The 14,951-nt window shown below is 40.5% G+C and overlaps 1 protein-coding gene across 1 annotated transcript in view; it reads right to left on the minus strand.

The window, feature by feature from the left end:
- The window catches only part of LOC129356596 (SH3 domain-binding protein 4-like), a 51,324-nt gene that overhangs the window by 15,327 nt on the left and 21,046 nt on the right, over positions 1–14,951 (minus strand). The window contains exons 2-3 of the mRNA XM_055026169.1: positions 7,540–7,736; positions 1,742–4,101 (exon numbers count right to left, since the gene is read on the minus strand). Of these exons, the coding sequence (XP_054882144.1) occupies positions 1,742–4,101; positions 7,540–7,657 (2,478 nt within the window). The 5' untranslated portion in view covers positions 7,658–7,736. The remainder of the gene's footprint in view (positions 1–1,741; positions 4,102–7,539; positions 7,737–14,951) is intronic.

Below are 14,951 nucleotides of genomic sequence, written 5' to 3' on the forward strand. Positions count from 1 at the left end.
CCTGGTCCAACACACCTGAATCCAACAGCTGAATCACCTCCTACAAGCAGTCAAGTTCTCCAGAGTCCTGCTAATGACCTCATTATTTCACTCAGGTTTGTTGAAGTAGAGATACACCTAAAGGTTGCAGGAGACCGGCCCTTGAGGACCAGGAGTGCCCACCCCTGGTCTACAGTGATGTCAAGAACTTTTTCCCTGATCCCAGATGCTTGATGTCAGTTGTTGCTGCTGAGCAGCTCAGAGAAGCAAGAACAATTACTGGTTTAGGGTTAGGGTGTCTAACTCCAGTCCTCGAGGGCCGGTGTCCTGCAACTTTTAGATGTGCCTGTGCTGCACCACGTGAATACAATAATTAGATAATTAAGGCTCTGGAGATGTTATCTAGACAAGGAGGAGGTAATTAAGTCATTTCATTCCAGTGTTTTGTACTTGTGGCACATGGAAAAACTACAGGAAGGAGGCCCTTGAGGACTGGAGTTTGACACCTGTGGTCTAGGGGTTTACTACTTTTCCACATAGAGATGGTTTTTAAAAATGAATAAATTATTAGACTGTAATTATAAAATTGAGATTTGTGTTTGCTCAGGCTATATTTGATTATCAAATTTGTTGGGTTTGACAAAAAAGGAAAAACAGGAGAAAACTGCAAGTGGGGAATACTTTTGTGTTAGTCTTTGTCCGACGCTTTTTGCTTTAGCTAATTGAGAAATAATTGCTTCCTGAAGCTGTGGGCTGTATTTAAGTTTTAAATTTTATGTCCGAGATGTATGTAGTGCACCAGTGCGAGGTTATGAAAGCGCTGCGGACTGAAAATGGCCTGAAGTGCAAACAACTATCCTCCACTGCGAATAGAGAAGTGCGAACAAGACGACTGTTAATATTAACTCAATATTTGGAAGAGTCGCAAACACAGACAGCTTTGTTCACTTCCTCTGCTACCATTGTTAAAAATACAGACAGACTACAATTCTAAAACAACAACAAAAATTTATGCCATCATTCACAATTTCTCCTTGTTGCTGATTGGTCTGGTCAAAAGTCGATCGGAGGCAAACTGAGTCAAGAGGAGAAAGCCCAGACTGTGACTGCGTGGAGGAGAATCCCTGAGGCTATATTGAAAAATCCACATTTCCATGTCAGCTCAGCACTTTCAAAGTATCAAAAAGACAAAAAGGATTGCAACCTACAAGATGTATCAAAGCCTGCAGAGACCAGCTTACCATCTCTTTAATATTTAAAAGTATCAGGACATAAGGCCATTTCTTTCAGCCTAATAAGAGGCTGAAAAAAACTGCCTTTCAAATCAAGCCCTCTCCCCCCAGGTTGATTTATAAGATCAACTGGATTTATCAGATCAGCATGTTATATGCAAACTGCACACTGTGAAACTCCAGCAACAGACATTGGTAGGGGGAACAAAGCACTGCTGTTTTCCACAGCTCCTCAGGCCCCTATTACACCTTGGTGCCAACACAGCAGTTATCGACTCCCAGTAGAATTAGTAGAACTGGATCACTGCCTGAAGCTTGGGGCCTGAAGCAAATGCTAAGAGATTATAAAGCTGAAGAAAGGACGTTGTTTGAGCAAAATCTCCTAAACATATGGCTGTTTAAGTGGTGAGACGATGGAATAAAGTCCATCCAATTGAGACCCAATGCTTAAAACAAGAGCAAGCAATTAGTTTTCTTTATTTTCATACTAAACAACTGCCACAGAGGAACATGCCAAAGCTGTAACTTACCGTCAGGAGTTCTTTCTGGAAGGACTTTCTCTCTTTGCTCTCTGCATTGTTGCAGTCCTCCTTTAGCCTCTCCAGGACCGACGCCACCCTCTCTGGCTCACTGTCGAGCTCCGTGCGGCAGAAATGTGTCAGGGGCAGGTTGACGTATCCAAGAGCGTCCGCGAAAACTCGCCAGTTGCCGATGTTCTCCATCAGTATAGTTCTTACTGAGGCATAGATGTATGTGAGGAACTTGCAGGGCTTCAGTATTTGCTCCAGTAACAATGAGGTTGTAAGTTCAGGCCCGCTGATATTAGTGGGCTTTATCTTGCCAACTATCAGAACATTCTTAGCGTGAACAAGCCCTATTTTGCCCTGATAATACCCAATGTACCACTCTTTTGTCCACAACTGGCCTTTCAGCTTGATCATCTCCTCGCTCAGAAGGGCTACAAAGTCTCCTTTTTTGTATTCAAGCAAGTACTGGTTTTTCATTTGCCTGATTACAGTTTTGATTAATTTCCCAAACTTTAGGTTGTTTATTTTCCTGTCCTGGAAAACAGGGTATTTGGTTGCAACAGCAAGAGGAGACAAAACTATTTTCCCTAACTCCTTTTTCTTCAGGAATCGGCGCTGCACTGATGTCTTTGGACCTGCTTTAGGTGGCGGTGTTGGTGTTTGGACACAAAACTGAGCAAGGATACAATCTTGGTCATCTTTGACTTGGATTCTTAGAGTGAAATCTGAAACATCGTCAGCATCCCGAGTGGAAATCATGTAGATCAACCTGCTGACTTTCCCTAATCTAACCTGGAAGCCCCGGACCACTCTGGCCTGCTCACTGGCTTTCACCTCATAGTTAGCCATGTTGGAGTAAACCTCAACATGGAGGTCTTGAGGTTTTGACAAGACAAATTGATGTTTTCCCCAAAGCTGCAGGGCAACAGGTGGTGCAGACTGTGCCTGTTTACCCACCTCGCTCACCAACAGGGTCTTTGGAGCACATTCATGGCCAAACATGGCCACCACAGTTTTGAAGGCTGGGTGGATGTGTTTTGGACCATAAACTCCTAAGGTAATCTTTTTAACAACATGCTCCCAGACTGTTGTTTCAGGTTGTACAGACAGTGCCTGGGTGACCACACATACATACATGCATGGCTCAAGGTTATCCAGGCCCACCTGAACCATGTCCCCATAGGTGTAGGCCTGAGGAATGGGGGTATATGGCCCCTCTTTACAATCACTCCTCACGCATAAAACTTGTGTTGTCTGCCTGTTTTCCATTTTTACAACAACAGATACTTTCATCTCCAGGGTGATGGTGGTTTTGGTCTCCATGTTGCTGAGTTTGATCTCTACCACAGGGCTGACAGTGGTACAGCGATCACTGTTCAGTTCAAGTGGTGAGTCGAGCAGAGCTTTGATTGAGATTTGTTGTGTGTCCCCTGCTGCCACATGGCCCTTTGGCACAAAGATGCTAATGTTGGTGTCTGGAAGCTGCACTGCTCCTCCTGAGCTGTCCAGACGACAGACGATGTTGGTTTCTACCGGCTGTGTTTGACCCCAGCCAGGGCTCTGACCCAGTGAATCCAGGTCATGGCAGGACCTGGCCAACTTGCGATGGCTGAGCCATGCTGCGCGGAAGTCCTCCCTCGTCTGGAACTGCTCGGGTGCAGGTGCTGTGAGACCTCTGAAGAAACTGTTGGAGGCTTGAGGAATTTCTGTCTGAGCCTGAAGGACGGACAGTTCAGACAGGCTGTAGGAACGCTTGCTTCTAAAAAACGGGTTGTCTCTTTGAAATGTTTGCCCCACAACCACAGAGGGACTAAGAGTGTTCAAACTACAGACATAGCTGGAAAAACAATTGTCTCCAGTGTTTCTGGTAGAATTAGGGCCAGAAGAAGAGAGTGTATCAAACAGAAGAAGGTCAATTGATTTCTCTTTTATTGTCTGATCCAAGGAACTCTGAGAAGCCCTGTTTAGAAAAGGATTTGTAGAGGTATGGGTTGTTGCAAAAGGATTTCCATTTTGAAAAGTGGTCGGTTTTAGAATTTCTCCGGTCCACTCTCCTAACAGGTCCATTTCTTTAGCTCCCTCCTCGTTACAGTCTGATACTGTGTCTATCATCCCGCTGTCGCTGAAGGACGAGTCTCTGTAGTTGATGGGTTCCACATAGGCTGCGGGGATGTAACCCATTTCTGTATTGTTGTGAGCATACCACCACTCACCCCCAGATGAGTCAAGAACATAGAGGAGGTCGCCCTTAGAGAACTTGAGAGTGGTGAAGCTGGATGGGCAGTAGTCCTTTATGGCTACAACTTCCCTGGCAGCACCAAAAGAAGCAGTGGTATCCAGTCGTAAGGCACTAGGAGAAGGCACTAAAAAAGACAGCAAAAAGAGATTGGTTTTCTTTTCCCACAATGCTGTGACAATCAGTGAATAAAAAATAAGTTGTTTCACATACAAAGAGTTTAAAAGTATTCATGCCCCTTGGGCTTTCAGGGGTTTTTTCCACATTGCAACCACCAACTTCAATGCATTTCATAGGAGCAAGACCAATGTTCTTTGAGTGCAACATGTTTTTTTATCTTCAGCCCCAAGAATAACTATTTGTAGACCCAACTTGTACTGCAGTTAGAGCTGCAAGTTATTTGGAGTATGTCTAGAGCAGCTTTGAACATTGAAAGTGAAATGTTTGGGCATTCTTTCTCATGCTTGATCCAATTACACAGAGAGGATCTGTAAACATCTATTGCTATCAAGGATTCTCATTTGGATTTACAACCCCACTTGAAATCTAGAGTCAGTTGAGTTCATTACAAAGACATGTAATATTCAAATGGATAAACGTTGCTGTTTTTTATTTATTAATTTATTCTCTTCTGTCCAAATATTCGCTCATTTGGAATTTGATGTCTGCAATACGCCCCAAAAAAGTTGCGACAGGAACAACTAAGTCACTTAAATACAGGCCTGGTAACAGTTATCATATTAGCAGATTCTCCAAGCTGAGTTGCAGCATTGAGCTACCAAGGTGATTAATGCTCCATCGCTGGTCACTTAGTACAGATGCAAAATATAAAAATAAAAAAACTTTATTTGATCAGAATCTTGTTTTTATAGGTTTTTAGGTGCATCATATCTTGGACTGAGTAAACAGAACAAACTTGGATATTGTTTTATGACCTTACTCTGCTTTTACTATCTTTTCACATTTCAAACCAAAGCTGTGTTTCTCAGTCTTCATGATGCTCTTTGATCACTCATCTTCTCTAGCAAACCTCTGGGACTGAAAACAGAACAGCTGTATTCATACTGAGATTAGATTTTACATGGTTGCTCTAGATTTACAAATTAAGTGATTTCTGACAGCAGTTGGTTGCACTGAATTGTTCACAAAATAAAGGGGACTGAACACATTTTCTTGCTTTTACTTTTAAAATACTTTTAGATTTTTATTTGTACAAAACATGAGCATCTTAGTTATATGTGAGATGAAATTACAAAATGTGAACAGTTTAAAGTTGGGTTTTGGGTTGAGATTTTGTTTTCTGTTTTTCTTAGTTCATCAGTTATGTCCTCGTTCCTTTTTGTTACAACCTTCTTCTTTCTAATTTCATCATTTTCACTTATTTCTGTTAGATTTGCCTCATTTTTGTGTTCATATAGCCCTGGTCCTTGTCTGGCTCTCACCTCCTGGTACTAAAGCCTCTCATTTTCTTCCTGTACTTGTCAGATCCTCCCTCCCGTCTGTTCGTGTCAGCCCCTTGTGCTTTCTTATGTTCGACTTGTGTCTTCTGGCTAGAACTGTTTTGCATTTATTTTTTGTCTTCATCCTGATTTGTGGAACTTTTGTAGTTTTCAGTATTTTTATTTTTTTTTCATTATATCATGAAATTAAACTTCTGCCTCCACCTCTCTGTGGTTGTGTCCAACACTACACCAACCTGCATCATGACACTTTAGTTAGTATGAATGTCTTTACTAGGCAATGTACACCTAAACTACACTCAACAAAAATATAAACGCAACACTTTTGTTTTTGCTCTCATTTTTCATGAGATGGACTCAAACATCTAAAATTCATTCCAGATAAACAATATTACCATTTCTTTCAAATGTTGTCCACAGATCTGTCTAAATGTTTGATAGTGAGCACTTCTGCTTTGCTGAGATAATCCATCCCACCTCATAGGTGTGCCACATCAAGATGCTGATCTGATATCATGATTAGTGCAAAGGTGTACCTTATACTGCCCACAATAGAAGGCCACTCTGACATGTGTAGGTTTGTCAGACAGCAAAATGCCACAGATTCCGCAAGCATTGAGGGAGCGTGCAATTGGCATGCTGACAGCAGGAATGTCAACCAGATCTGTTGCTCGTGCATTAAATGTTCATTTGTCCACCATAAGCCGTCTCCAAAGGCGTTTCAGAGAATATGGCAGTACATCCAACCGGCCTCACAACCACAGATCACGTGTAACCACACCAGCCCAGGACCTCCACATCCTGCAGGTTCACCTCCAAGCTCATCTGAGACCAGCCACTCAGACAGCTGCTGAAATAATTGGATTGCATAAGCAAAAAATTTCTGCAAACTGTCAGAAACCGTCTCAGGGAAGCTCAGCTGCATGCTAGTCGTTCTCATCGGGTCTTAACCTGACTCCAGATCGTCGCTGTAACAGACTTGCTCACATTCGATGGCATCAAGCACATTGGAGAGGTGTTCTCTTCACGGATGAATCTCGGTTTACATTGTTCAGGGCAGATGGCAGACAGCGTGTGTGACGTTGTGTGGGTGAGCGCTTTGCTGATCCCAATGTTGTGGATCAAGTGGCCCATGGTGGTGGTGGGGTGATGGTATGGGCAGGCATCTGTTATGGACGAAGAACGCAGGTGCATCTTATTGATGGCATTTTGAATGCACAGAGATACCGTGATGAGATCCTGAGGCACATTGTTGTGCCATACATCCATGAACATCACCTCATGTTTCAGCAAGACAATGTACGGCCCCATGTTGCAAGCATCTGTACACAATTCTTGGAAGCTGAAAATGTCCCAGTTCTTGCATGGCCAGCATACTCACCGGACATGTCACCCATTGAGCATGTTTGGGATGTGCTTGACCGGCGTATCCGAAAGTGTGTACCAGTTTCCACTAATATCCAGCAACTTCGCACAGCCATTGAAGAGAGTGGACCAACATTCCACAGGCCACGATTGAAAATCTGATAAACTCGATGCAAAGAAGATTTGTTGCACTGCATGAGGCAAATGGTGGTCACACCAGCTACTGACTGGTTCTGAGTCCCCAGAAACCCAATAAAGCAAAAATAAAAATGCACATTTCAGAGTGGCCTTTTGTTGTGGGCAGTATAAGGTACACCTGTGCACTAATCATGATGTCAGATCAGCATCTTGATGTGGCACACTTATTATCTCAGCAAAGCAGAAGTGCTCACAATCAAACATTTAGACAGATTTGTGGACAACATTTGAAAGAAATGGTAATGTTTATCTGGAATGAAGTTTAGATGTTTGAGTCCATCTCATGAAAAATGGGAGCAAAAACAAAAGTGTTGTGTTTATATTTTTGTTGAGTGTATATTTGAACAGTTGTAATATCAAAGTCCTTAGTGTTTATCATCAATGTAGAATGAATTCTTCCTTAAATTGATGTTTAGAGCATATTAACATATTTAATGTTTTTAACACCATTTTTTTCCTAAAATATACAAATTGTTCCAATCTATAGTTCAATCAAAAGAAGTTGAACAAAGAAACACAGTTTTATGATGTGGAATGCTGACCTTTGACATCTGTCAGACGAGCCTCCGACACTCCCTCACTGAGATCGACGAGTGTCCCCTCCGATTTGCAGCGAGGAAGAGAAGCGTTGTTGTTGGCTCTGATTCTATGAGCGGCCATGATGTAGTGACTTCCACGACTCTGCCAGGGCACTTTTTATCTCCAGGCAATAATGGATGTCAGCAGCTGACCAGGCTCTCTGAAAAACAATTCGAAATGATAGCAATTTACATTATCAGTGAGTGTTCAGTTTGAAAGTAAGTACTGATGTTTGAATTATTTTGCAGAGCATTTCAACCCACTTTGAAAATTGTCAGCTCATTCTGTGTGTGTTCAGTAGGGAGCTTAAGGGCCTTCAAAGATGTGCTTCTTTTTCAGGAGTTTCATGTACAGAACTGGCATATAAAAGTAAACAGATTTAAAAATTTATGCCAGCTTGAATATATTAGGGATTTTAAATGTGTGCATTTCTGTTATTTGCTCAGATAAATCTAACTTTTCTTAATATGTAACCCTTGAAATGGTATTAGTATAAACATAATCATAACTCACACAAGGGCAATACATAGTATTTATTCTTCCATGATAATGATAGATGATATGATAAATTGCCCATTTCTACCATGGTGTACCATCCTCTGATGCCTACTTCCAGCAGGATAAGGTATCCTACCAAAAAACTCAAATCTCTTTACTGACAAGAAATTCAATGCATTTCAATGGTCTCCATAGATACCAGATCTCAATTTAATAAAAAAAAAAAAAAAAAGTGTGATGTGAGGGAACAGGAAACAGCAACTAAGGGAAGTTTCAACATTGACCAAAATCTTGTTGGAAAGGTCTCACACCTCGTTCTAACTATGTTATAGACAACATTAATATAACTTTTAGATATTGCTGCCCTGCGATTGACAGACACCAGCACCCCTTGTTACTCTGCAAGGCTAAGCATCCTATAATGGATGGATTTTGTTCTATTATTTTAGCATCAGTAGGAATAATTATGGATTCTCCGTATCAAATAAAAGCAATAGGAAATTTTTATAGTAGGCCATGCCTTGAACTTCACGATTCAAAAAGATCCTGAATACTGAAGAATAGTCAGGACTGTTCTGTGGAACATTACTCCAAGTTACTTTGGAAAACCCTGTCAAATATTTGAAAGTATAGGAAGCTGAAGTATTTAAGCGCAATGTTAAATAATAAGTAAGCAATCCAGGAATGGTAATTATTTTCCTTGAAGTTGATAGGCTGTACCCTCAACAGCAAAGAAAAGGATTATAGATTATAGATGTTAGTTTCTACTGTGTATTAATGCAAGTTAAAGTAAATTTGCTTTTTGACCTACTAAAATAGGCAGGGTTAGGGTTTGGGTTAAGCACTTTCAGAGGAGATCTCAATGTTCACGTATTTCAGCTATTGGTGGTCGTTCCTAATTCCTGTTCATTCCCGTGGATCCTGCAAGGCTCTAGCTGAACTCCAGCTCAGTCGCTGAATATTTTGATAGTCTAAGTAAAGAAAGCTTATATGGTAGAGGTTGAATAAAATGTACCAAGCAGATATGGGTCAATGGAACAAAGCAGCCTGACATATCTCAAACCTGTAACTTTAATTTATAACTGTGACAGCCCACAGGTGGATATGTATCGTCAATAGGGTCCCCCACACCGGTCCTGATGCTGATGTATATGTTGATTCTTCTTGTTTGGAGCTGAATAAAACCTTCAAGGTATATCTTGTGACACAACTAAATCACTTTGTTCCACTGAAGAAAAAGAGAACTATGTGCTTATGGAGTCATATTACTGTTGAGATATTTCCACTGCTGTAAATAAAACACATGCCTCATGCAGAAGAAGTGATGAGAGTAAAACAATCAGGAGCTCAGTAACAACTTCCCTTTTTAAAGTGTTTCAGCTTGCAAAAGAGGAATTCATGTATTGAAAGTTCTCTTTAATTTTTGTTGGTATTTAGCTCTCCACCCATTATCTGAACATGAGTAGCTAAGCTTTTTGTCATCCAATAGGGTTGCTGCTGCGTGTCCTCCACTCTGAGCATTCCACCACCTCTGTGCTGTCACAGTTCTAAATTAAAGTTAAAGTTTTAAGAGAGACAGACATGACAAAAACACACAAACAATATTATCACCCTCATTTTCTAAGGATTAAACCTTGGGTATACCACATGTAACTTCTGTCCACTTCCATGAGAAGTTACTTATTGAAACAAAGAAATCCCTGTTCTTCATGTAAGATTTGAATCATTTGGCCGCAATTCTCTAACCCAGCCAGAGACTCAGACACAACTCACCAGTCGATTCATTAATATGTCGTAATCAACAGTGTCAAAAGCTGCACTGAGGTCCAACAGAACCAGCACTGTGGTTCTTCTATAGTCTGTATTCAGATGGATGTCACTGAATACTTTGACTAGGGCAGTCTCAGTACTGTGGAAACTAGAGTGATAGATATTAAAGCAGTTGGTTATTGTTAGGAAGCTACTTAACTGTTGAAACAGTTTTTCAATGACTTTGCTGATGAATGGGAGGTCAGAGGTCAGAGGTCGGCCTGTAATTTTGCAGCAGTGATTTGTCCAGATTGTTCTTTTTAATCAGTGGTTTGATAACTGCTGTTTTTAAAGCCTGAGGGAAAACGCCTGATGTGAGTGGTGAGTTACTATTTGGATCAGAGCAACAGCAGGCAGAATTTCGAAAGAAAAGTTGTTGGTATGATATCGAGATAGCAGGAAGAGGAGCTTAATTGAGTTGTAATTTCTTCTACGCTTTAATAGTTAAGTACTTGAGTCTTTTTTTTCTGCAGTTGTTATGATTGGTGCCATTATTGGCACTGGTACCGGATCTATCTGGTGACTGCACTGTGGCACACACCACAAAAATAAGGGAGGCCTGGGGGTAACAATCCCTGGACCTGAACCTTTCTAAAATCCGTTCTTGCTCAATAAACAGCAGGTTTAAAATCACACATTGGTTACAGTATTCAAAGGTCAGATTACACAGAATTTACCCCTCTGCCTTCCCAATGTGTGACAGGTGGAACAAATCAGAAAGCACTCTGTCTCATGTTTTTTGGTCTTGCCTTTCACTAACTGGTCTTTGATTGGAAATATTTGATTGGTACTCCAAAGCATATAAGACTTCCTTACAACCTGAACCAGGACTTATAATTTTTGGATGCCCTCAAGTGCCGGGGACGATACCCGCTGCAATGTGGCATTTAGTGGAACTGGGACTGATTGTTGCCAAGAGACTAATCTTGAGAGACGGGAGGTCCTCTGTTCCTCCTTCCTTCTACTTGTGGATGACAGACACAATGTCCATAATACAGATGGACAGACTTCTTAAAGGCTCTAAAGACACATGTTTGTGTTTCCTGGCATCCCTTCCTGGAACACTTTACAAAGACCAGACTAAGCTGAACAAACTCTTCCATGGACTCTCCCCTCAGTCGCCCACTAATGTATGTATACTCTTGTATGTGACCATGTATATATGTGTTGTGTGTACACCATATGTCAACTGCAATGTTTTATGCTTTGACCTGTGCATTTGGGCCCTGTTTTTTAATCTGCATGTTCTAAACTTAGAAAACTTTACATTTATAATAATAAAAAAATCTCCAGAGGTTCCAGGAGGAACCAGAGGGTCTGAGGGCCAGATCATAACCAGCCTTCTTTAATAGGGTGTTCAGCCTTTTTAGATCTTTGGCTCTGATGCTGCTGCCCCAACAGATGATGGCAGATTCATAATAATTCAGCACACTAATAGTTGCCCAATAATTGTGCACACATAGATATTGTCCTAAGAAAGACCAAACCTTACCATTATTTTCTTAAATATTCATGTTTCAGAGGTTATTAAGATTATGGACAAGAGGGCTGCGGTTGTTAAACAATAACATGAATCTTCAAAACTACAACTTGGGTGATAATTCTGACCGGTTCGTAGTGTTCCTCTCCTGATCTGTTCTGTCTCATATAATACAGCCCATCATGTACCAACATATAGCCAACACAGTAGAAACTGCCTGTATTCATCTTCACTAATACTCCTCAGTCTGGGATTTACTTCTTCTCTATCATGACTATATCTTTACAAAAGTGCTTGTCTCTAATGACTTGGCGGAGTTTAGTGTGAATATTTTAAAGCTTTGCTATTTTGCAAAATTAACTTTTTTGCATGTTTTTTTTTTGCGATAAAATGCTATAAAATGCTTTTTTTCAAGCATTTTTTGCTGCTTGAAACAGTCCAAGAGCAAACAAAAAGAACACTCAACTGTTTATAGGTAATAAGTAAATGTTCTGCAGGTGTCTGTAAAACAACTAGTAACAAAAAATCTCTCACTTTCTTCAAATCTAACAAAATTGGTGTCAAACATTTGCACCACGAATGTGCTGGTTTGTGCAGCAAAGCTTTTAGTTTGTGATGCTTTGGTTATTGATTATTAAGGGAAATTTAAAGGTCAACCAGCCCCCATAAAACCCATATCCAACAAAATTGGTGTCAAATGTTATGCTACATTTGTGCTTTCCTAAAGCGCAATATTTATGGCATATGGTAGAAACGGTAGAAATTTGGCATGTGATAGATGTGAAGACTCCTGGCTAACTGCAGTAATGCTTGTTGTTGATGTAACCAGCTGGAAAGAATACAAAGCAAGTGGGAAGCAGCGTGGCTGAGAGTGCAGGGGAAGAGTTTGTTAAAAAGGCAGTTAAAAAAACGTTCATCATTTCGACCTGGTTTGGGTATAACCTCTCAGTCTTAGTGCGACTGTCAGGAGGAGGGTGGCAGGTGTCACATTTGCCATCCTCAGGACAATGGGAAAGAGAGGAGTAATGCAGGATCGGTCACCCTTACTGGGACACGCAAAGTTTAAAGCAAATGTCACGTTCAGACTGCGGGGAAGAGGTGTGGGGCGGCACTTCCCCGTGTCCAAAGCCACACCCAAAACATTTTTTAAGAATTCTAAAAAGTGCACAGAGTAAAACAACTTTTGGGATTTTTAACATGGACACTTTCAACAGTGTCCCTGTTGAAACAGGGACACTTTGTGAAAACAAAAGTGTTTTAACTAATGATGAAGAGGCAGATGATTCTACTTCTTGGAATAGAATCACTTGAAGGAAAGTGATGGGGATGTACATCTGAAGGAGAGGTCAGATGTGTTTATGATGTGTTTATGCTCTCCAGGAGTAGATATCCAGACTTCAGCCTGACCACGCTGCTCAGTTTAACAAACACCCAAAACAATGCAACGTAAAACAATAGTGGGTGGGGTCCCTGTAAACTGGAGAAAGCACAACAGGAAAACTCTCTGAGGTAAATCACCATGCATTGTCTGGTAATATGCTGCTGGGAAAGGCCATAATGACTCAGTGTGCTTCCCTGCTGAGGACATGCCAGGACCTCTCTCTCCTGACTTCTCTAACATTCCTGCTCAGTCAAATCATTCGGCTGTCACCACAGACTTTCATAAGCCATGGAATTTACAATTAGCACAGTTTAATGACATACCAGAGGATTGTGACCAGAAGACTGGCACTGGCATCCTTTAAAGTTGCAGTATGCAACTTTTATGAAAGTTATTTTGTCTTAAAATATTGTGAAATCATTATAAAAAAAAAGCTCAATTGTGAAAAAAAAAATTGAGCTCCTTCACCTGGTTTCTGAGCTTCTGATGCTATCAAATTTATATTGTATTATTTCATCTATTCTTATGGTTGTGCCAGTAGGAGCCATCCATTTGGAACCACAAAGGATAAGAGGTTCTTTAGGCAGATGCATCCTGTGGGCCTATATGCTTCCTTACTGACACAGTTTGGTGCCTGTCTGTTTGAAACAGTTTCTGTGTCACATGATATTCTTATGGCGAAATGCAAACTGACAGAGGGTGGGTTCGCCAATGCATTGGTGTTGCCGGACCCTTTACTACCTAAGACCCTCTCCCTGGCTCTGATTGGTTGCTTCTAGTTAGCCTGGGAGCATGCAGAGGATCTTAATCTTTTCACAGATTATTGATCTCGTACTTTACTGTCACGACATAGTGACAGTTTTAACAAATGTGTAAAAAAATATTTTTTATAGAAGTTACATAATCTTTAAAGCATGAAAGACAGGACGATTGTAGGCAAGGCTGAACATGATTGTGATGTTCTTCATGAACAATATAAAAATTAACCTGTATGTTAAATGTTTCTGTTTTAATTGCTGTCTTTTCTTGAAATAAAATTTGAAAAAATAACGTGCACACTTAATATGGAAGCAAAAGCAACTCAGGCTTCATTTGAAGCAACTCGATCGGCATTTCAAAACTGCATATCCATATTCTAAGAAAATGATCCACTTAGCAGTGAACACAGAAAGAAAACACTGCTCACCTCGTTGCTTCACTTTTGTAACAGCAACATCTCATCAACAGCAGAACATTTAACAGAGGCATCTTTTGAGATCAGATGGATTTTAGCATGAGCAAAAGAACCCAAAAACGTTGCTCAGACTCAGAAATAGTAAAAGATTGCTTTTTGACTTCAGCAGAAATATTGTCCAAAGACTTTGACAACAAGAATGCAACTCTCAAGCAAATAAAGGGATTACAATGATCTAATTAATCAATAATGAGGCAGATGGAAGACATTGGAAAGGACATGAGAAAACAACTGTTGACAGATCTGCGGCAGCTCCATGTTTCTCTTAGCAGTGGATGACAGCAAAGATGTGACTGATATTATTCACCTGTGTGTTTGCGTGAGGTTTCCAAAAAATCACTCTTTTTGTGACAAATTACTGTGCTTATCACCGCTCCACAGCCAAGGATATTATGACTGCACTTTTGGTGTTTTTCAAGAAAAATCATCTCATTTGGTCAAAAAGCAGACATGTGTATTTGCACTGAACCCCCCTGGACCTGCATGAAATGGTTCCTGCTTGACGGTGATGTTTTCAGCAGCAGTCAGTGGAAGACAAGAACCACTGTGGCCGTTACAATGCCGCCAAGAAAAATAATAAAGTCAGGTTTTCAAAAAAATAGAGAAAGAAAAAGACAAGCGTGTCAATTTATAACCCAGATTTTCTCTGAAAGGTGAGAAGACTGTGTGAGATTATCAACCATTGAGCAGAATTATCTCAGCTTCAGATTACTGTTTGGCTTCATTTTACTAGCTTTCTATGAACCAAGGAAAAAATGACCAACATATTCATATATTTAACTTGTCTCTGTACCTTTTACTATACCTAACAGATTGAATGCCGATGTTCATAATATCACAAAGTCTTCTAACAGTAAACGTTGCCTTATAAGCGGTTAGTTATAGATTTAAGAGCTTAACTCTTAAATCTATAACTAAGTCTGTGTTTGTTGAACATTGCAATACTAAGTATTGATGTTTTTTTTACTTTATT

This window comes from Poeciliopsis prolifica, unplaced genomic scaffold, assembly GCF_027474105.1.
Source record: "Poeciliopsis prolifica strain line A6 unplaced genomic scaffold, Auburn_PproV2 SCAFFOLD180, whole genome shotgun sequence".
NCBI classification, from domain to species: domain Eukaryota; kingdom Metazoa; phylum Chordata; class Actinopteri; order Cyprinodontiformes; family Poeciliidae; genus Poeciliopsis; species Poeciliopsis prolifica.